Here is a 22,142-nt window from a genome sequence, read left to right as displayed (position 1 = left end):
GGCTCATACAAGCGTTTCCTCAGGTGGCACCCTCATTTCACAGGCATGCGTTGCGACAAAAACACACAACATAAATAAAAACGCCTTGCGTCACGCCCCTCTGTGAGCCTCCGCCGGGGGTACGCCTACCCTGGCACGGTTCAGAGGGGCAGAATTGGCACCCGGGAGACTTCAAAGGCTAAGGAACAGGAAAAGGGGCGAACGGCCTGTCCCCGTTCGGCCGTCAGCGCCACGTTAACGCCAGGGAGCCAAACCACGGGGGAGGCGCCGTGCGCCTGGGGACAGGCCCGGGTCCATGCCCCGTCTCCACAGGCCGCTGGGGCTGCGGCAGCGCTCGGGCCACGCTTAAAGCCGCGAGGCCCGCTCACGCTTCCCCGCGCGGGTGCCAGACCCTGCGCTTTACGCGCCGTGACGCACCCGCCGCAGCCCGCAGACGTCAAAGACCGACGGGGCTGAGAACTGCCAACAGCCCCCGGACAGACAGCCCCGCGCGTGCAACGCGCCCCGCCCCTGAGTGGACGAGCCGCCCGCCTGGCTTGGCCCCGCCCTCCCGCGGCGTCGCTCTCCGCCAATCAGCGACGCTCTCTCCTCCCGCGCGCCTTCCCCGCCCTCCCCTCTCCGTCCGCAAGCGACGGTCGCAGTTGGGAGCCGCACGGCTCCGCCCGCCGGAGAGGGGCTGGCCGGCCGTCTCGCGAGAGCGGCGGAAGCCTCGCGAGAGCGGCGAGGCACCCCCCCCCCTCCCCCGCCCCTCACCCCCCGCAAGCGGCGCCCCGCCCCGCCCCGCCGCCCTCCCGCCCTCCCTCCCGCCGCCGCCGCCGCCCCCGCTTGCCGCCGCGGCCGGATCTGTCTCTCGCTGGCTGCTGGCTGGGTGGTGGGAAGGGAAGGGAGAGGAAGGGGGGGGGGCGCTCGGCCCTGCGCACTGAGCGATGTTTGTCCGCCATCGCGGCGGAGGAGGAGGGTGAAGGAAGCGCCGCCACCGGAGCGAGGGGCCTGCGCCGCTGCCTCGCCCCTCGCCGTCGCCTCCCCCCGCTGCTCCCCCCGCTCGGCCTGGCCCGGCTCGGCCCGGCCCTCCCCTCCCGCCCTCCGCGCAGCCCCGGGGGCCGCAGCCCGGAGTGAAGGTCGCCAGCGGCCTCCCCCGCCCGGCCCCCGGTCCCGCTCCCGGGGTCTGCCGCCCCGCCGCGCGTCCCCCGGCGCCCCTCCGGACGGGAGGCGCCGCCGCCGCCGGGCCCGAAGATGTCGAACCTGAGCAAGGGGACGGGCAGCCGGAAGGACACCAAGATGCGGATCCGAGCCTTCCCTGTGAGTACTGGGCCTAGGCCGGGCTGAGCGGCCGCGCCAGGCCCCGGCCTCCGCAGGCCCCGCGGCCTCGCCGTCCTGTCAGCCCCGCCGTGTGTCCGGGGCCGCGGGGCGGCGAGCCGGGCCGGCCCCGCGCAGAGGCGACCTCGGAGGGGGCCGCGGGTGCGAGCGGTGCGGGGTGAGCTGTCAGCCGGCCGGCGGCCTCGGGCACCCGCCGTGCGAGGAGCGGCGTGGGGGGGACGTGCGGGAGCTGCGTCTCGGGGGAGCAACGCTGCCTGCCCCACGGCGAGTGGGGGGGAACTGGTCCCCGCGGTTACCGTCTCCCTCGTCAGTCGAGGAAATCAATTATGAAAATCCACGTACGGCATTGGGGGGTGGGTGGTTTCTTTGTTTTCAAGGAAAAGGCCTCAGAGAAGGAGTCGAAGGTTATATGCCCACATCAACAAAATTAGTTAACCCCGGAAGGGGGGGGGGGATTTATTTATGTCTTCTGGAGAGTTTCCTCTTGATGAATTTTATTTCACTCTCCACTCCGTAAAAGAGGCTATAAGTTGTATGATTATAAGATTTAGGTGGCACAATGCCAGCTGTTCAGAAGATGTTACTATAAACATCTAGGCACAGGTAACTTTCATGCATGTTCAGTAGAGCCATGAGCATGCCATCCCTTTGAGTTACAGAGGGCAACGAGCCAGATTATTAATTTATACTGCCATAAAGCTTGCCGTGTTTTGACAGTTGGTTCAATTAAAGCTTACAACAGAATAACAGCTAGGGTACTATTAATGGCATTGAGGAATGAGAGAAATAGAAGAGCTTCAGTCTGCCAGAGGATGGCCAGGAAGTGTGTATGTGTTCATTGGTGTATACGTTAAAAAGAAGATACTTAGTTGAGTCACTGGCTTTTAAGGTTTAGCGTTAACTTTTTGATGCTACGTCTGATCCCAGCAGGCAGTAGTGTAGAACTAATGCGCCTTGCCTTTATAGAGAAACTGGACATACCTGTTTATCTTATTTCACTGGCAAGGAATATATCAATATATTTGCTTCATCAAAACTCTCACTGATGAAATTAGAAAATTCTGGCTTAATAATAGTAATCTGATTTATCCTGTTTTCCTCATACTCTTTCTTCCACTTTTAATCATTGACAGTTGCATTTAGTGGTAAAAGAAAAAAAATGGGCTATGAAATTAGGAATTTTAGCTGGTGAAAGGTTTTTGATCTCCAAATTGCATTTATTTCTTGAAACAGCCTTTTTCAAGAGTGTCAATTGTTAGGATGTTTCAATTTGTTAGGACGCATTGGATTATAGGAATAAAGAAAAAGACTTACTGCAACGTGACCAAGGCTTTACTAACAAGTAGTAGGAAACCCTGTATAATTAAACCATGACAAAACCAATATATATGTTTTATTACAAACTACACCAAAAATATAGCAGTCTTTTAATGTGATAAACAGATTCACGTATTCCAACCATGAATATGTAGATATGGGTCAGTCAACAGAGACAGACTTGACAATAGGATAAACTTTAGTTTTACTTTTTTGTGGTTTACTTTTTTCACCACTTTTGTGAATGAGCATATGAAATTAGTTTGGGGGATGAAGAATGCTTGTACAGAGCCCTGCTCTTACAGAAAGTTAAACATTGTTGTAAGGATTTTTTCTTCTGAGACTTTTTGCTAGCAATGTCTTTCTTTTCAGTGGCTTAAGGAATGTCTAAGTTAAAAGTTTAAAAAAAAATATAAAAATTATCTTCTCCCTAAAATAATTTAGTAAGTAAATAGGCATTAAGGCCTACAGATCTTAAAAGTTGTGACATCTGTTGACAGCCACTTTTCAGGCATTCCCTTCAATAGATTTTTCTTTTCCAAGTCATTTTGTTGACAATCCTGTTGATAAAGCATTTCTAGAAAAGAAGCGTGTACTTGGTTGAGACATTTGGAGGGGTTTCTCTTTCATAATTGCAGAAGGCTATAACTGCAGTTCGTGTAAAAATCTTAACTAATTTTGTGGAGACCAAAGTGTTTGTATAGCCTTGGTCTTGTGAATAGTGCCAGTGACTGTAGTGGGATTATTCATGTCAATGAGGTTGCGTTTGTGTGTGGGGTAGAGTCTATATTTAGAACGTGTACTATTTGTACTTCTGCTACTGATCTTCGCTCTTTTATCTCAAATTTGGTGGTTCTGCTCTTCAGCTCTGAATTGAGAGTGCTTCCAGAGGTGACTTTGTAGGCTGCTTCGATTTGTCATCTTATTGATCATCTTTCCTCAGCAGGTCTATCTGTTTTAGATTAGTTTGCTTCTTGCGTGGAGGTAGCTATTTACCATATTACACTAGAAGTAGCCAAATTGGAGAGGTAAGGTTCGTGAAACATTGCAATGTTATGGTAATTCCCTCCATGTAGGTTCTATCTCTTTAATATTTTCTAGTTTTTGTAATATTTTTGATAGCTATGATATTGTTATATTTTACAGTAGCTAAAGGAAAGGAGAAATAGTAATTTTCAAAACATTACTACTCCAAAGTTTCTTTTTCTACCTTACTAGAAATTAAGCAGAAATTGACCACAACATTTGAAAACCACCAGTGTTGTGCCTAGAGATCTTAATGTTTTGGAATTGGATTTATTCTAGATTCCTTCTTTATTATTTCTTGTAATTGGTGGCAGATTATTGGTCATCCCAAGTGTCCATTAATATCTGCCAGCTCCTGGTATGTGCTCTGATGTGCTTTTTCTTACCTCAAGGGCAATGACTTTGAGTACAGGGTGTACTGGATTGTAGAGTAATCAAAAGTAGTTGAGGAAAATAGTTTTCTGTACATTTAACCAATTTTTCTGTTCAAAATAGAAAAAATTTATTTCTTTTCCTAATTTAAAAACTAATTTATTAAAAAGAAGTTTCTTCTGTTCTCTTGTTGGGCTTGATTTAAAGTCAGTGATAATGTTTGCATCAGTAGTAGTCCAGAAGAGGATGCATTCTTTTTTGAGACTTCAGACTTGAGCATTTTTTTTAAATCTAGGAAGAATAACAGAAATAATTTTTTTTTGAAAGCTTACTGTATATTCAGTAGAGCAAACTGATGAGGTTAAGCTTGTGCAGTTAAGTAACCGTATGTACCACTGTAGAAGACTTCCATTGTGCTACTTCCAATAACCTCTTATCGTACTTTTAACACCTTCATAATATATAGCTGTTCTATAGTTGTGTAAGGTCTATCCAGATAGCATTCAGAGCAGCGTTAAAGCGAGAGATGGAATAGTTTGAGGGTTTTTGAGTGAGTGTAGGTTCTTTTTTCTTAATCTTTAAACTTTATTGTTTCAAATTCATACACACTGCAATTAATAGGACTATGTTGTGGTTGGACACTAAAAATGCAAAGTAATTTCTGAAATGCGGAGTAAGTGTCAGTGATGTAAGTTGGATATAGTTTGTAAGTTTTTTTGTTTTTTAATTATTTGGAGGAGTGCAGTAGCATTTTTGCTGAATACACAGTATGTGCATTATGCAGAGCTGCAGGTTTGATGTTCCTGCAAAACATGAATTAATTGCACCTGTTTTGGAGAAGTGTTGGGGGGTGTTTTCTTCCCTTCCCTGGTTTAAAGTTCTCTCAGGGTCTCAAATTGGCTCTTGTTGCTTAACTTGCAGTGAGCCCATTACTGCTGGCTAAAGGAATACTTCAAAAGCTCTCACAGGCTTACAGTGAATCTAATTTTAAGATGATTTAGTTGATCTGTGAAAAGTGGTGCCAAAGCATGCTAGATTTGCACTTAAAACTTCTGGAGAGATGTGATGTCTATAATGGGGATCTAGCATGTATAAATTGTTTCCTGCAAATGTATTTGAGCGGTTTTGCTGTGACTGCTTAGCTAGTGGAAAATAGTAGCCTTAAATATATTTTGAGGGAAAAGTTATACAAAGTAAAAAATGCACGTTTCTTACAGAAATAAACAGTATGTGAGAATTTGGAAAGCATTTTGGGAATTTGCTTTCAAAATTTATACAAGTAACGTTAAGTTGTGTTGCATAAACTCTTGCAAGAACTCATCCTTCTCTCAATGAATTATGTCAGTTGTCACCATAAAATTGGGTTGGACAGATCTTTCTGAAAACCAGCATGACCTGATGTAGGTTATTGCGTTTGATCTTTATAGTTGGGGGGTTTTTTTGAGTGCTTTTAATCACTTTGATTTCCTGCAGTGCTATCTTTCCTCTATAAAGCAAGGCTACAAAATAGTGTTTTGCCAGTTCTCACAACTATTCTGGTTGATCAGTATTATATGGTTACATTATGAATTCCGGAAAGTATTTAGAGAGATCCTACACATGCGTTTGTGATAGAATGAGTCTTTCAAGTGTGTGTGTGAATATATACGCACAAGCTTCACTGATTAATTTTATTTTAAATACTTGTGCCCAAGAAAATTATTATTTCATTTGGTCTTGTGCAAAAAGGCAGACAGCTTTCTGTTTCTTTCATCATCATTTATCAATTGATGTTACTTCTTCCTCAAAGAAAGTTCTGTAAACTTACAAGTAAATGGTTTCAACTTTTCCATGAGAAAGTATTAAGGCTCATATTTTCATTGCCACTGCTTCTTTCTCCACAGATCCAACAGCCACTTGTTTCAGGCTTTGTGTAGGCAGAAGGCATTTTTTTTTTTCTCTGAGCGTGATGACCACTTCTGTGGTTTGTTTTAAATCGTGGGGAATTGATGATGCAAATTGATAGGAGGTTTGTTAAGTTTATGTTTCAACCTATAATGTGTAGATCTATCAATTCAAGAAGTTGATGTGAATTTTGTGTCTTGGTCTATCTGCTGTAAGATGCTCACAGAAAACACGTTTAACTGCAGTTAAATTTTTAAGTGTTCAGATTATGTAAGCAATACTTGTATTTCTGCTTTGGCTTATAACCCTTAAAGCATGCATGTTGTATTGGTGAGCGAATGGAGACGCACGGAGAATGGAATGAGGATAGAATTGGAGGATGGCTTACCACAAGCTTTTTCAGCTCTGATGAAAATAGTGTAAACCCACTGAGTGCAAGACCACCTAGTTAACTTTATGTTTTACATGGTTGGCTTTGTGAATCTGGAATGCTTTATATTCTCATATTTATAAGAGCGTCTTAGCTATTAAGCCGTATTGTGTGCACCGTAGCAATAAATTAATGTTCACATTAAAATTTCAGTAGGTTTAAAACCTAGAAACAAAATAGACCAAAAACCTAAACCACTGTTTATCTTATTCAATGGAAAAAGGTGTTGTTTTGGTGTAAATTACAGAAAAATACAGAAATACTTGCTGTTTACTGGACAGTAAATCTTATGAAGGCCTTCTAGTTTTCACAGGAAAAAAAAAAAAAAAAATGCTCTGAGCAGACTGAATGCCCTAATATTGTGTTTAGAATTTTTAAGAGATGATAACACTAATTCCAGGGTAGACTGTGAGTAGTTGTAGGTGGGGTTTTTTTTGTTTGTTTGTTTGTTAACACACTATACTATCTTTTAGTTGTGGTCTAACCTAATCTCATTAGAATTCCTGAGTTCTATAGATGTTCAGGGTTCAGTTGCAGATTTTCTCATTTTTACTTGTTAATTAGGGCTTAAGTTCTGAGCAATCATCATTCCAGTTGGTCTGAGTTTTGAGTAAGTGCTTCTGCATGGCATTGGAAAGAGTACTGCTGTTTATGGATCTTGCCTGTATTTGAAATTTGCTTGATTTTTGTGCTAGAGTATAAAGTAACACCACTAGCATTCTGTTAAGATTTTTATAGTGGCTAATTCAGTCTGAGTTTTTTCAAGTGGCTTGGTAGGTTTCCCCACCCCCTCATTCTTGTGTTGTACAGTAGTGCATTATTAAACAGGAATTACTATTTTCCCCTGGTAGTGATAGGTAAAAGGGCTTTTCAAGAGTTGATATACAACTGATCAAAAGGTTTTTGTATTCTACATGAAGTGTTATAATAATAGTAATAAAATAAAAACAGAAGTTTTTTTTTTCCTAGAAAAACTTAGAATTTTTCAGAATGTTTCTTTTTTTTAATCTCTTCTGGGCAGGTGTACAAGGCATAAGTGGCAACATTTCTTAGAATTTCAAATATGTATTCTGAAGTCTTTGGCTTTGATCTGTAGGACAGGTAGTCTTAGTGCAGGTGCTTTTAAATTTTCATCACCACGACCGATCTGCAGTGTCTGATAATTTCTATGTGGTGAACTATTTTGTGATAGACTGGGACAGATTTTTTTAACTTATTTTGATTGAGTCCATTCATAAAATGCACAGTGATTCTGTACAGTCCAACATAGGTTCTTGACCTTGTGCATATAATCACTGGATGTTATCTTTGGTTTCTAGTAGCTATACGTGTGGAAAAACTTGAGAAATGAGCTCTTATTTCTCATTCTGAGCCAGTTTTTGAGGAAACAAGGAGTAGGAAATACTGTAGTAGAAAACTATAGGATGGCCCAGCATACTTTTTGTCATATGATTGTTTTATTTTTCTGAAGTTTGTTTAAAGCCAGTAGAATTTTTAAATCGCTAATGGTTCTTTTGTGAAGGTGCAAGTACTGATATATCAGTAGAAGTAAATACTGTTAGATGACTTAACAAAAGAACTTCCATATTGACATTTTTAACATGCATTTTAGGGAAACAAAAAAGTGCATTTAATACCAAAGTACAGCAAGGAGCTCAAAACTGTAATAAACCTTTACATTTGGATTGTGCTTGCTGTGGAATTGCCTAGATTCTTTCATTAGTTGTGCATAAAATTGGTGTTTGAGGGCTGAAAGTGTCTTGCTTGTAGTTTAAATAAGGTATAATAGTATGCAAGATGTACAAAGAGAACTTGCTTTATTTGTTTATGGTTATGGATGAGGTGCGTTTGTGGAAATGCCAATTTTTTGTTTAATACTAATGAGAATAAACATAAATGAAGACAATAATAATTTAAATTATACATGTGAGTGATTATAAAATTGGACTAGCTTATATCATCAAAAATTCATTTCTTACGCTACATGTAGTCTGAGTACAGGCTGTGCATGTCTGTTTCTTACATTTTGTATGTGAAGAATCTTTATTGAAATAAATACTTCCTTTTTACTTTCACACTACTTTTGTTTTCAAAGCATTAGTAGCATCTGAGTGGACCTATTTTTTGATACTATGTATGTGGATATAATTTCCATGTGTAGCTCTGGATTTGTTTTTCTGTTGCACTTGTTTCAGTGTTAGTCTTGCTCTTCCAGGCACTGCTGATTTGTGCATCCAGTCATGGTGTGTGCACTATACGGTGCAAAAATCCCCCAGAGAAAGGTTATTGTTAGTGTGCAGTGGTATTGATTACCTGTAAATGCATAAGTGATTTATTAAGTGTGTCTTCATTCCCTTCCCCAAAGTAAGCTGAGAAAAAAAATTATCCCCTGTTGGCCTCTGCCTACCATAAAATTTTATCTTTTATTTACTATAAAATTTCTTGAATTGTTATCATAGAATCATTATGGAGGAGGAGTTGTCATTAAGCCCCCAAAGCCTTTAAAGGCCCTTCTGCTCCCCTATCCTCTTCTTCCTTCATACCCTTCAAATTGTTCATTGTATTTCTTGTTTTGACATGGCATCAGGAAATCTCTCTACAACCTGTATAAATTGGTGCGTATTTCACAGATTTTTCTCTTTAAATAGTGGTGATTTTTGAACAGTTGTAAAATATTGAACTACTTGTAGGTTAATTGACAAACCCCAGAAATAATTCTTGTGGGATTCACATTGAAGTTGAGTGGGCAAGGAACGGGCCATTTGTGGCTCAGGGAAGCTTTCTGAATCCAGGTCATCGAGGCTGGGAAGTTAATGAACTAATGGATTTTTTCACTTGGAGAGATGGATACCCCTGAGGAGACTTGGTGCCTTCCAAGAAGGTACGGACATGCAGAACAGCATTGCTCTTTCTTCTGGCAGTTCTTAACTGGGATTGAGGCATCCAGCATCTCAGTTATGCTTTAAAGTCATTGCAATGTTAATATTATACAAGTCATCGATATAGAAGATTTGCCAAAAAACCCCATGGATTTGCCTCTTATTAAATTAATGCTGTTTATTTCTATTTTGTAGTGTTGTGATGATGGTCTTAAAACTACTAGAGGTAGGATCACATACTGAAGTTTTAAACCATTTTGACTTTGGTTAAAAAAAAAAAAAATTGTTGGTTTAGAGTTAGGAATGATGTGAGTAGTAGGCTGGGGTGTGATAGCGCTGCTTCTGCAGACAGTGACAGTGACCCGTCGTCTGTTACAGCAGTTTGAAGACAACCTACTGCACGTTACCTGGAATGTTGCAGTTTCACAGCTGGGGTTTAAAAGGAGATGAAGAGAGTCAGAGGCCTAAAGCCCATTGAAATTTGAGCATTCCAGCAATTTTTAATCTTTGCTAGTAAATTTTGTTAGGTTATAGGTAAACAAACAACTTTCCTTCCTGCTCTTAGTTCTTTATTAAATTGGAAATAATTCTGATGAAAGAGGAATGAACCACCTTGCTTCTCCTGCAGTGTAAGAGCCTGCACAAGGCCAACTATCCCAAGTAACCTGCTTTGAGGAAATTAGCAGTCGAACTTCATTTGTGGTGGTTTGCTCATAGTTACATAGTCCTCAGATTTTGAAAAGCATGACCTTGGCTGTTGTAAGATTTTCATTGCAGTGGAATGTTAAATGACTGGAAAGAAATTTTTAGAATTGACCCTTGTTTGTAAAATGGGGAAGGCATACCCAGTAGTTTATAAAATTTTGTGACGCTGTTTGCACTGTCTCTCGCTGCACCTTTGACAAGAGCCTGTTCGACAGCTACAGACACCCAGCTGAGCTCTTGAAGTGCAGAACTACCTGTCTCTCCCCGCATCTTCTAGACCTCCAGGATCCTGCTGACACATGAGAGGGATGATTCACTCCCAGAAATTCAGCCCTTCTTCATTCCATTTCTGCTGTTCTAATTAGGTTCAAATATTTTCTTTTAACACCAACTTTGTTTAGGATAGGAACCTTAAAGCTATTGTGTTTCTTTCAGGAACATATTTCCTGCTGTTAGACAAGCCTTTCAGAATTTTTTTTTCCATAACTTTAATTTGAAGAAACTTGTCTTAAGATTGTTGCTTCTGAAGTGAGTCAAGAGGACTCTGAACTTCTCATTACTCTTCAGAATATTGATATTCATTTTTATTCTTTTGGGCAGGAGAGAGGAAGTGGGCAGATTTTTGGTGTCAAAGTTTTGTATTTATTCGTTTCATTCAGAATGGATTTTTTTTAGTTAAGCAATCCTGACCTGATAAACTCTTTTTTTCCCCACGGGTGTAATTTGCACCTTAAGTAATCCATACAACTACTGAAATAAGCCAAAAACTTATTTCATATCTGAAAATGCTTCTGGTACCTTGCAAAGTTAAACATGAAAGATGAGACTTTATGAAGTGTAATCTTAGATCTAGACTTCAGCTCTAACAGTTTCCAAATTAGTAAGAGAAGTTTCAGAAGTGTAGACAGTTCTTCCTTACTATTGTCAAATTGAAGTGTTCTTAGGAAATAAGCAGTTTCATTATAGGTGTTTTGTAATCCTCCTCCATTTTCAGTCACTATAGTAATGAGAGCTGTAGAAATGTCATTGGATGTTTTTAAAAGAACCTTGGTTAATAATACAGGCAATGTCACTATTTTGGCTGTATAAGCACTTCCATTCTATAGCAGTGACAACTATCTTTTGAACTAGAACTTCTATATTTAGCCTCTTACCAATTCAGTTCTTCTAGAAGCTTGAAAAAAAACCAGTTAATTGTTATTTTTTAAATATTTTTGTGAAACTTTTGTAAAACCAAGTTTCATAGACTGATGGCAGGTAGGCAGAAGCTTGCACTGTGGCAGGGGGAGATGGACTAATTTACATGTAATGCCTTTTGGTATTTGAAAAGGCATTTATATTTGTCTGCAGATGCTGGGGCGCGGGGGGAAGGTATCTTAAAAACTTGGATTTCTCTATTTTTAGTTAAATAATATTCTGCTGTCCTCTTTCGGCAAAGCATGTAATTCTAGGATAAAGTCCCTAGTATAATTAGTAGCATATTTGAAAGTTTATGTTGAAAAGAAGTTAATTTTGGTCTGTTTTCTTTGTTTTTCCCCAGTATCCAGCCCTGCTGGAGGATAACATCCTTCAGTCCCTGCTGATTAAAGCATATGTGTATTTCAAGGGGCTTGGGTCTTGTGGAAAATAAATAGTAAGGCAGATGAGTGTATAAGAGGCAGAGTTAAGCTTTGTGTAAGTGATCTCAGATACAGTATTTACTGACTTTGATTATCCCATGTTGTTAACTTACTGATGTATTTTTTTATACAGAACCTTAAAGACTGGTCCGTGTGAATCCATATATATTAAGTGAATGAAAAATGAGGCTGGAGAGCTATCATTCATTTTTCATTGCCCCACTCAGACAAGTTATATTTTGCTTTTTATCTGTATTAATGAGAGTGTTTGAAGGTGCATTTTGTAAGGTGAGCATCATAAATTGCAAATTGAACCCATAAGTTGATTTTTAGACAGTATAATGTAGTTTGTGGCCTACCCTTAATGGACCTGCAGGAGAGGAAAAAGGTAAGCCTTGTCCATGGACTTAAGCATGTCATGTAAGTTTGCATCTCTAATAGAAAAATGGAAAGAATTGGCAATTTAGAGTCTCAGTGGTATTAGAGAGTAGTGAGTACACATGGACCTTGTTTTGAATGAAATAGGTGCTGTTACACACGTATGTTTCTGCTCTTTACTGCTGACTAAATACGTTATTTTTTACAGTTGGGATATGCGTGAAACTGTTTTATGAAAGACTGTTGACCTTAGTCTTTGCGTATATGATGCATTCTTACAGTTGCACTTTCCCAACGCTAACTCATACTAATTTTGTTAAGGTCTGTAAATGGAAAGATGTCTATGTTCACAGAATCAGCACTGTGTAATTTTGTCTTTCAGTTTATATTGTTTCCATTGTTTTTGCATTTTTTAAAGAAATGCAAGAAAAAGTTTTAGATTATCTTTTGTCTTATGTTGTTCAATAACTGATGGCTGCTCAGATTTACACAGTTCATGGTCAGAGTTCAGATGAAACAAGCGTCTGGGAGGAGTTGCTTTTCTCATTTTTTTGCCCTTTCCTCCAGGATATTTTGTTCTATAGACTTGGAAGATTGAACTTGAGGAGGGACATTTGGGAAAAAATTAAGAAATTGTATTAAATAAAAATTGAAATCTAGAATAACTGAGCTATGCTGGCAGTTCAGAATTAGTCTCATTCTTCTGAATCAGTGCGTAAAATATGAGAGATAAATGAGTCTCTGATCTTTCTTTAAATTTGTTCGGTCTCCTAAAGATGTCAGAACTGGTGCTGCACTATGACACTTTCTATTAAAGACTCGTTTTAGACTTTTCATATAGTGTTGAGTTGCTATTGTGTGGTGAAGTTCCTGTCAGGTCTACCTATAATGCAGACAAATGTTACCTTTTGAGAGGAGGAGCAAATCTTTTTTCCTGGGCTTTAGGTTTACTGGAGAAGGAAGTTCTTGGAGGATATTACAGTTTGATGTAAAGCTTATCAAAACCAACCAAACCAACCCCTTCCTCTTCAGGCCACCACCCCAAAGCAGCACTTATTTTGCGATGAGACCAGCAGTGCTCTGAGACAGTGCCTTGGAGGCAGACCAAATCTTGCAATCACTACCCAGGAGGTACAACTCCATATTTTAAGGAACAATCACGTTTTAATCTACTTACATCTTCTGCTCCATGCTGGCAGAATAGCTCTTCCTTGCTGCAGAACCCATGTAAGCAAAGTGGAGAAGGAAAGGGTTTTGCCTAAAATTCTGCAGCTCTTGGGTGTTTCACTTGACAAAGAGGATTCCCTTATGTGACTTAATTGTGTGTTCTGCGTGCTTCTGCTGAGTAAAGGCTGACAGAGCTGGGAAGGAGAGGTGGATATTGTGATTTCTGCATTTCTACCACTGACCGAGAATTGTCGTGGAGCCCTGCCTGTTCTACAGAGGCTCAAGCCTTTTTTTGGGGTCAGACTAGAGTTGATTTTTTTTCTTGGCCTTTATGGGATCACTCTCAGCACTGGTTACTCAGCTCATCTTCTGAGCCTGGAATGGACCATGATGCAGGCCATGAATATTCCTTGCAGGCGGAATCTGGAGAAGTTTAATGTGGAGATTGCCCACCCAAACAAGAGTAAGGCTTGAATGTCAAGGAATGAGTGAAGAACAAAACGCAAATATTAAAAATGGTGTCAATATTTAATGTAGTAAATGATAACTGGCAGATGCCATAAGCAAACTACAGGCATAGATTCATTACCACCACACACACCCTCTGAGGGAGTATAATAGTGTAGTAGGCATTTCCTGACACTCCTAGGAGATGTGGGTAATACTGGATTGTCATCTCCATGTGTTGTTATAGGTCACCTGGGAGCAAAACCCTAGTTATTAGGACCAGTTTTGGTAGCACGTTGCTATGACTTCCCTGTGACTTTTTCAGCAGATGGCCAAAGTGGAGTAGTAGCCCAGGTGCAGGAGAACAGCAGTAGGTCAGGGTGCTCCTTACTTTGTTTGTGCTCCTTCTCTTAGCTTCCAGTAATGTTTTTTGGTGTGTAACAGTCAACCTGTTCAGATAACACTGTTGAGGAATTTTGTGCCTGGTGGTTTTGGTTGTTCAGAGATTAGTTGTTTTTATTTGTGAGTGTGTGTTACAAAGTTGTTTGCTTCTTGATGTACTGATGTTTCTTAGGCAGTGAGGTGTAGCCAATGTATCCTGTTCCAGATATGCTCATCGCTACACAGTAATGAAAACTTCAAAATTCAGAGAAGTGTGAATATTGAGGTCTCCCATTTGTCATTAATAGGAGTACATTTTTATCTGCTCTATAGTTGAAGAATATGTAGTTCCATATCTTAATATGCCATTTTTCAGAGATATTCTTGGAGCAAACAGTAGACAATATATCTCTGTCATTGTAAATTCTTGTCTTTTTAAATTAACAATATTGGAAGGGTTTATAAAAATACAAATAGTGATTAGGTTCTGAGGCAGGAAATGTGCTGCTCTTGCCCTTTTCTGGATAACCTCAGCCAAGCTTCATCCAGAATGAAGGATCCAGGCTAAGGATGCTGAGTTATTGTGTAACAGACTATTTAATATCATCTTGATGAATACCCTGTCTTGAAATGGAAGTGAAGACTGTTAGTTTTGACAGCCTCCCTTGCCTCTTGGACTGCGGGTCAGGACCCCTGTGGTGGCAGTTTTAGATGGCAGCAGTCAGCCCCTGCTCATTTTGTCTGCTGAGGGATAAAAATGGGGGAGTGAGAACAGGCTGCAATTACTAGGTGCAAATGCTTATCCCCAGAGCTGCTAGCTAACTTTAATTCTTGATATCCACTCACTTCCTTCAAGGTAGCTTAAACACTTGCATTCTGTAATTCAGTCAGTTCTCACTCCAATGCTCAGGGGTCTTAGACCTAAAGGATGTCATGGAAAGGAATGAGGCAGGTCATGGTTGCATTTTTGGAAAATTTTGAGAAACATTGCTCTGCGGTAATCATTTCCAAATTGATCTGTTTCACCTGGTAGTGTGTAGAATCATGATAAACACACTGCAGCTAGTCTGTAGAAAAATTGGATAGTAATGTTTGTGACATTTTTTAAAGTAAAAATGTCCTGCAAGTGTGTTTACAGTCTGTTAAAATTTCTGAGAATTAACAATGGCCTATTTGCTGAGAGACCTTTGTGAGAACGTTACAGAACTTGTCTAGAAACTTCTTCTGCAAGAAGGATGACAAGCTGTGTCTAATCACTAGTCTTGTGAGTGCTAGTTCATGTGCCTCCTGTTTCTTCTGGTTAGTAAAGCTCTGTGGATACTCCTATGGCGATTCTGTAAGACATCTATTACCTCTTCCTCACTTCTTTCTTAACCACCTCTTGTTTAAGAAGACTTCCAGTAAATGTAAGCTGGTGTAAACTGTCAACAATTCAGCAGGTTCCTAACAGTTGACTCCTGTAACTGCCTTTCCTTAACAATTCACAGCACTTCAAGCATGGTTGTTTAAGTAAGGCTTCTCTAAGCTAAACAGACCTGACTGTCTCAGTCTTTCCTCATATGAGAGGTGCTCCAATCAGTTATCTTAGTGGTCCTTCACTGGACTTTATCCAGTATGTCCATGTCTCTCTTGTCCTGGGGAGCCCAGAGCTGAACATGGTACTCCACATGTGTCTCACCAACACCCAGTAGAGCCTTTGACCTGCTGGCAACACTCCTCCAAGTGCAGCCCAGGATGCCATTAACCTTCTTTGCCTCAAGGGCCCATTGGCTTGTTGTCAGCTTGATGTCCACCAGGAGCCTTGGGTTCTTTTCTGCAAAACTCCTTTCCAGTCAGTTGACCCCAGCAGGGACCAGAGCCCAGGGACAGGATGTTGCACTTCCCTTTGAACTACATGACTAGAAGGGAGATGATAATATTTTTTAGGAAGTTTTATGTTAATACCAAAACTACTGGAGTTTAGCTGTTGCCCCTTTTGATTTATGGAATGCTGATAAAGTTACTCTAAAGAGGTGGTGTCTGTAGTGTTTGCTTCTAGGAGGGAGACACTGAGAAGTATATTCAGAACTGTTACTAGCTTTACCTGCTGGTGTTGTGGTCTTCAGGTGATAATGCAGTAGATTGCTGATAGTGATTGTTTATTTGGTCTTGGAGATTTTAATAGGATAGACAAACATTGTTAAAGAAAGGGCTTGTATGTATCTGATCTGCACTGTGGCAGTACTGTGCAATAAAAGACCTTTTGAATCCTTTGCAGACTGCTTTTTTTTTTTTGTGAAATGATTGCACTTTCATGTACAATGATCTTTTAGTCTAATTTCCTCAAGATGTACTTCTGCTACACTTTGAATTCAGATGTTTGTTCAAGTTGCATCTTTGAATCATTAGCATTTGGGCAGCGGTTTGTGGAAATTTTCCAACTAGTGGCTTCTTATAAACAGCTATCTCTCCTGCCAATAACAAACTTGATCTCTCTCCCGTTCCCCAAGAAAGGTAATGTTCAGATAAACTGGAGTACATGAACACATGTCCTCTCTTTGGACACTGGCTTCTTACTGTCTTGGTGAATCATGATGTAAACACTACTGAAATTACTGGGACTTTGCTTCTGAAAGCTTTTCTGAACCTCGGTATTGGGTTTTGTTTTCTTTTTTCTTTTTTTTTTTTTTTTTCAAAGCACCAGCAGAAGTAGTAATGTAGCTTCTGCTTAGATCTGCAAGAGTAGAAGGCACAAGCAAGGCAACTGTGTTACAAATGTGGAGTTCACTTTCAAAATATAACCATTAGAAGAAATCTGGGAATGAGCATGGAAAAACATTTGGTCTCTGATCCTGTATTCGTATCTGTGGAAATGAATCACTCATAGGCTTTGTTGATAGGGATCTAGAGGGTTGCATAAATCTTCACTGTTGGGTCAGACTGGGGGATTAGGATCACAGCTCTCTGATAGGGTTTTTAGAGATGCTTTTGTACAGAATTCTGAAAGATGCCAAAATGTTCTAGTAGCATCACAAGTTTATTGCTTAGTTCTTTTTTTTAAATCTGCGTACAAGCCTGACTTAAGGAGAGGGAATGAAGAGAGATGAAAGTGTGAGTTAAATAATCCAAGGATAGATTTAATCATTGCAATTATTACATAACTTTGAGGATAATCATACAGGATGACCTCTTCTGTTCAAAAGCTAAAAAAAACTATTCAGCAGTGGAAAGAATAAATTTTTGCTAAAGCTTTACTGCAGTGACTTACTGTCCAATAGAGTGGAGTTACTTGTAGTATTAGGAGTCTTTGCTTTGTTAGAAAACACTGCTGCAAATGAGCTAGCTACGCTAGATCTTTTTTGGAAGACAGTGCTCTTCTAACTTGACGTCCTAGAAGTTCAGCAAACCTGTTCCCACAAAACCTCACAGATATTAATCTAAAGTTAGTTAGTAGCAGAGTAGGATGCCTCACTGAGAAGCGAAGTCCTTCATGCTTAATCTTAAAAGGTAATAAGTTTATAATACTATTTCAAATATTTCTGTATATTTATCCCATGGAGATGTGTACTCCTTAAAATTACTTTTTATGGATCTTTCGTGTGCTTCCAGAGCAGCTAGTGGTGTGTCAATTGTTAAGTGGCAGAAAGCTCTGTGTTCATGTTTTTATTCAGTGATTTTGGAGCAAATAATTTTACAATCATTCCTTCATTTTTTTTAGAGCATTTGGATTTAAAGTAGAATAATTAAACAGTTCACTTTTAGCTTTTTCTTGAACAGATCTGAATTATTAGATGCACTGCTTATGTGTAACATACAGAAGTATTTACTGACTGACCAACCCAGAAACAGCAATGCTGTAATACCACTTCAAACTAGCGGCTAGTGATTTGCCTGTTTTATACAGATCATACTTTTTTTAAATGCAGTGAGCAATTAAATTGCAGATGAGATAAAAAGGTTGTCATGTTGGCTGGGAAATTTTTGATTAGCAAGGAGAGAAAATGGCATTGGGAAGTGCTGGTTTGAGTCTATGCTTTGTTTGAAAACAAAACCTCATTTTTATTTCTTTTAAAGGAAAACTGAAAAGCTTTTACTTGGATTGCTGTCTGCAATTCTAAATGGTTGCCTTCATTATCAGTACTTGTAAAATTGCTTGTTCAGGAAGGCTTTAGAAAATAATTTCCCTGAAGAGGCACCAATGTAGCAAATGCAAATTAAAAAGAAAATAACTGACCTTTCAGTATTATACGTGGCAGAATAAGCAAAAACCGGAGGAGAGGAGGGGGGGAGGGACGTGGTGACATTCCACCATCTCTGTTACTTTGAGGTTTTGGTTTTTGGAGATAGGGAGATAAGAATTTTTGAATGCGTTTGTGATTTTTTTTTTTTTTTTTTCATTTTAGATATACAGTCACATATCTCTTAAGTTTTGGGTACATACAGATTAGTATGCTAGTGGATCTGGTATTGAGAGTGGAAAAAGTCACCATAGGATTATTTTTATCATGAAAATCTTTGTATTTAACCAAAATTCCAAAAGACAAGGAAGATGGAAGATTATTGTCTTGTTTTGATTTTGTTCAGCAGCCCATTCCCTCCCAAGGCAGTGAATGGCTTATTTATAATGCCTAGAAACCTTGATATTTTGAAATTGCATGTAAAAATGTACTTTTAATGAAAAAAAGTTCTGCTAATCATTGTGTTTGATTACAAGCACAGGCAAATCTAGTCTTCTGTGTCTTTCCTCTATTCAGTTAGTGGGTTTTGGGTGGAAGGGGAGGGAGAAGAGAGGTGGACCTGGTCATGATTTTCTTCTATGATGTCACACCATTATTCTTTACTCTTTTAGTACTTTCAGCTCTTATTTTCAATGCTGCTTTGACAGTGTTGGTAGACTCAGGGATGTTTTTTCTTTTTGCACGGTAGCTCTGGGAATAGTGTTTTTTTCCCCTCTCTTCAGCCTTTTCCTTTAGGTGTAAAATGCTAGATCAGTTCCATTTTGTATAAACTAAACTAAACTCAATTAAACATTGCATTTTAAATTTAGTTCAATTAAAAAGTGGGGGATTTTTTTTAGTTGGGTGATGAAACATGGCTAGATCACAAACTTTAATCAATACTGACATCTGATACTTTGTTGCTACGTTTATTTGCCATCCCAGATACTGCTTTATCCATAAAGCATCATATTTTGAAGCACCTTTGCCTTGGTAAAGCACAATTGTAAACTGAATTCACACTAAGCACTAGATAGTAGAGGACAAAAGTTGGTTTGCTGTTATATTGAAACTATTTCTTGTAACAGTTTCTCACTGAATTTTTCTTTATTGCTGTAGTTTTTATTTGGTGTATTTACTGAAGTATATAGTGTCTGAATAACATCAAGTGGATACATATTCTGCTTAGTACTTGATATATATCCTGTAGCAAGTTATTTAACCATATTTGTGCAATGGAAATATGTTCAATACAGGTGTTAATTTTGGACATTTATAGCGGTTTTTCTACATCACCTGTAAGTATTTAAATTTGTAATTCTTTGGCCATTAGTACATTGCTGTAAATAAAGAATACCTAGTTAGCTCAATCAGATGACTAAGTTGGCTAACTCTGTGTCAGACATTAGTATCTTTTATTGTACAAGTTGATTTGAGGTCTGGTTAAGCAGATCAGTGTTGCAGTATGATTTACGAGGTGCCAAGTAGCGTGTTAGTATGGGAGGAAAATTAACTGAGTATCATTGTTAACACTGTGGAGGAAGAGGCTCATGTCCACGATTACCTGCCTTGCCACCTGCACAGCCTCTGGACTTGCGTTCTGTGGATTTGCAGCTCTGAAGGAGAAAAGCATTGAACTTCTACAAATTATAATTTTCATAACTGTCTCTTGAAATCCCTACCAGTTTCATAAATACTGTTTTCCTTTTGATAGAATTTGAGAAAACCTTGTGATAATGGAATCGAAAAAATGTGGCAGAGCCACAACTAGAGTTAAAACTTCTAAAGATAACTTTCTGTAATGATCTTGCTTGATTCTAAACAATAATGTATTGTTTTATTTTTACAGATGACTATGGATGAAAAATATGTAAACAGCATTTGGGATCTTCTAAAAAATGCAATCCAAGAGATCCAGCGTAAGAACAATAGTGGTCTCAGTTTTGAGGAGCTGTATAGGAATGCGTATACAATGGTGTTGCATAAACATGGTGAAAAACTCTACACTGGACTAAGAGAAGTGGTCACTGAGCATTTAATAAACAAGGTATGTCATTTTATGAATTAAAATGAAGTGTCTTATATGAAAAAATACTGAGTAGTTATTTAAATGACAAAAGAAAAGTCTAATTATGTTGCCTTGTGTTGAAATTGTATTACTAACCTCAAAAATGGTAGCTTAGAGCTAATATCAAGCTTAAATGACTTCATATTCTAGATACTGTTTGTTGTAAATTACCAATGGAGGGCAGATTGTAGGAAGTAGTTGACAGTGTGTTAACAGGAAACAACTGTAGCTGAAGCATAACTGTTGAGAGCTGGGAATTTTTAAAAAGGTTTGTGGCCTTTTGGTGGTATTTTGTGACTTTCTCAGAACAAATTTTGGTTTGTTTACCTGTCACTTTTCATCTGTGGAACAAAATAAATACTGTCGTAAGAACCTGTTTGTTATGGGCTAATGAACTAATTCACAAGTTAATGAGAGAGTTGTGCTAAGATTACTCTATTTAAAGAGGCAGCAGGCAAAGTACAAAAACATCAGCTCAGCACCAACAAAAGTCCTGAGTAGTCTGGATTCTATCATCTCAGCCTTTTCAAAACCATGTAATTCAGTCAAAATGACATGCAGAAACTTCTTGTTTCTGAAGATGTGTCATCTGAGAAGAGGGCTCTTCAAATCTTGTGTTAAACCACAGAACCACCTCTTCAGTCTTTGTGAGGAAAGTTTAGGGTTGATTAATAAGTATGTCACTGAAAAAAAAGTTAAAACTCACTTTTTATGAGTCCAGATAATACTTGGTGGTAATAGGATCCTAAGTCTAGGGAAGATGCCTTACTACTTGCAGTAACATCAATAGCTGCCTACCTTTGAAAAGAGATGCATGTCCACTTTGATCCCATATACTGGCAGTGGATCCAGATGGAGTATCAGATTTTTGTCCTGTTGTTACAGCATTTGAAAAGGAGAATCATACACTATCATGTGTCTTGGATGATTAATTCAGGCTAAATTACAGAGAGTGGATGGGAGGTTTATGTCTAAATAATGCATATGCTTGGGGAGTTTTTGCACATTCTAGCTGGAATTACTGCTGTGGCAGAGAAGTGTGTTGTTTCTTTTCTAAAATCTTAGTTTTCAAAGGTATGGTCCAGACAAGTATTGTCTAAAACTGTTTTGAATATGGGGCTTTTTTACTGTTTGCACAAGGGGAAACATCCTGCATAAAGTGGCTAAATAATTGATGGCTCTGTTTTGTAATTGTAGCACATCTGTGACTCTCAGACGCTTCTGTTTTCATAATCTGTGCATTCATAATCTGTACTATTCATAAAATGTGGCAAATAGCTGAGGCTTCTTGTGTCTTGTTCTTGTATAGGCCTATGCTTACAGTCTGTACTCAATAATAATCATGACACTAAACTTTTATTCTCCCTAGGCTTTGGGTTATCCTGGTTTAATTTGAGGAAAGCTGCTTATCTTCGTTCATAGCTATTCTGCATATTAGAAACGATCCATATGCAAAATTAATTATTCTGAAGTGCTGATTGTGGCAAACTGACAAAAGAGCAGAAGATCCTGTGAGTTTGTACTGTCACTGCACTGGCTGAGAGGGTTGCATAGATACCAGTGTAGAGAAATGCCTTTCTGACACTTAATGAATGCTATTGTATCTGGTGCTTTTAAAAAAAAAAAAAATCTTCTTCAATGATCTAGTAGTCTGATCTTTAACACGATTAATTATTTCTATGTGTATGGGTAACATAAAAATAGATGACCAAAAGTTTTTTAAATCAAAAGGCTACAGCATTTAACTACTAAAACTCAGGAGTTAAAGTTCAAAAGGCTAAATTATGTGGATGTCTGATGATGCTGTCCTATAAATTAAATAATCCCAGGAAGAGCTTAAAAAAAAAGAAAATGTGACTTCTGTCAAAAAGTTCTGAAGAATAAAGAAAATTTCCGTAGGCTCAAAGCTACTCCTTGTCCTTTTTGGTGGTTTGCTTAAGGATGCTATATTGAGAC

At 39.3% G+C, this 22,142-nt stretch overlaps 1 protein-coding gene across 1 annotated transcript in view; it reads left to right on the top strand.

The window, feature by feature from the left end:
* Nucleotides 1-928: 928 nt before the first annotated feature.
* The window catches only part of CUL3 (cullin 3), a 58,399-nt gene continuing 37,185 nt past the window's right edge, over nt 929-22,142 (top strand). The window contains exons 1-2 of the mRNA XM_075761018.1: nt 929-1,299; nt 19,968-20,165. Of these exons, the coding sequence (XP_075617133.1) occupies nt 1,234-1,299; nt 19,968-20,165 (264 nt within the window). The 5' untranslated portion in view covers nt 929-1,233. The remainder of the gene's footprint in view (nt 1,300-19,967; nt 20,166-22,142) is intronic.

The sequence above is a fragment of the Balearica regulorum genome, chromosome 9 (genome assembly GCF_011004875.1).
Source record: "Balearica regulorum gibbericeps isolate bBalReg1 chromosome 9, bBalReg1.pri, whole genome shotgun sequence".
Classification (NCBI taxonomy): Eukaryota; Metazoa; Chordata; class Aves; order Gruiformes; family Gruidae; genus Balearica; species Balearica regulorum.
This window is presented reverse-complemented; position numbering and strand designations above follow the sequence as displayed.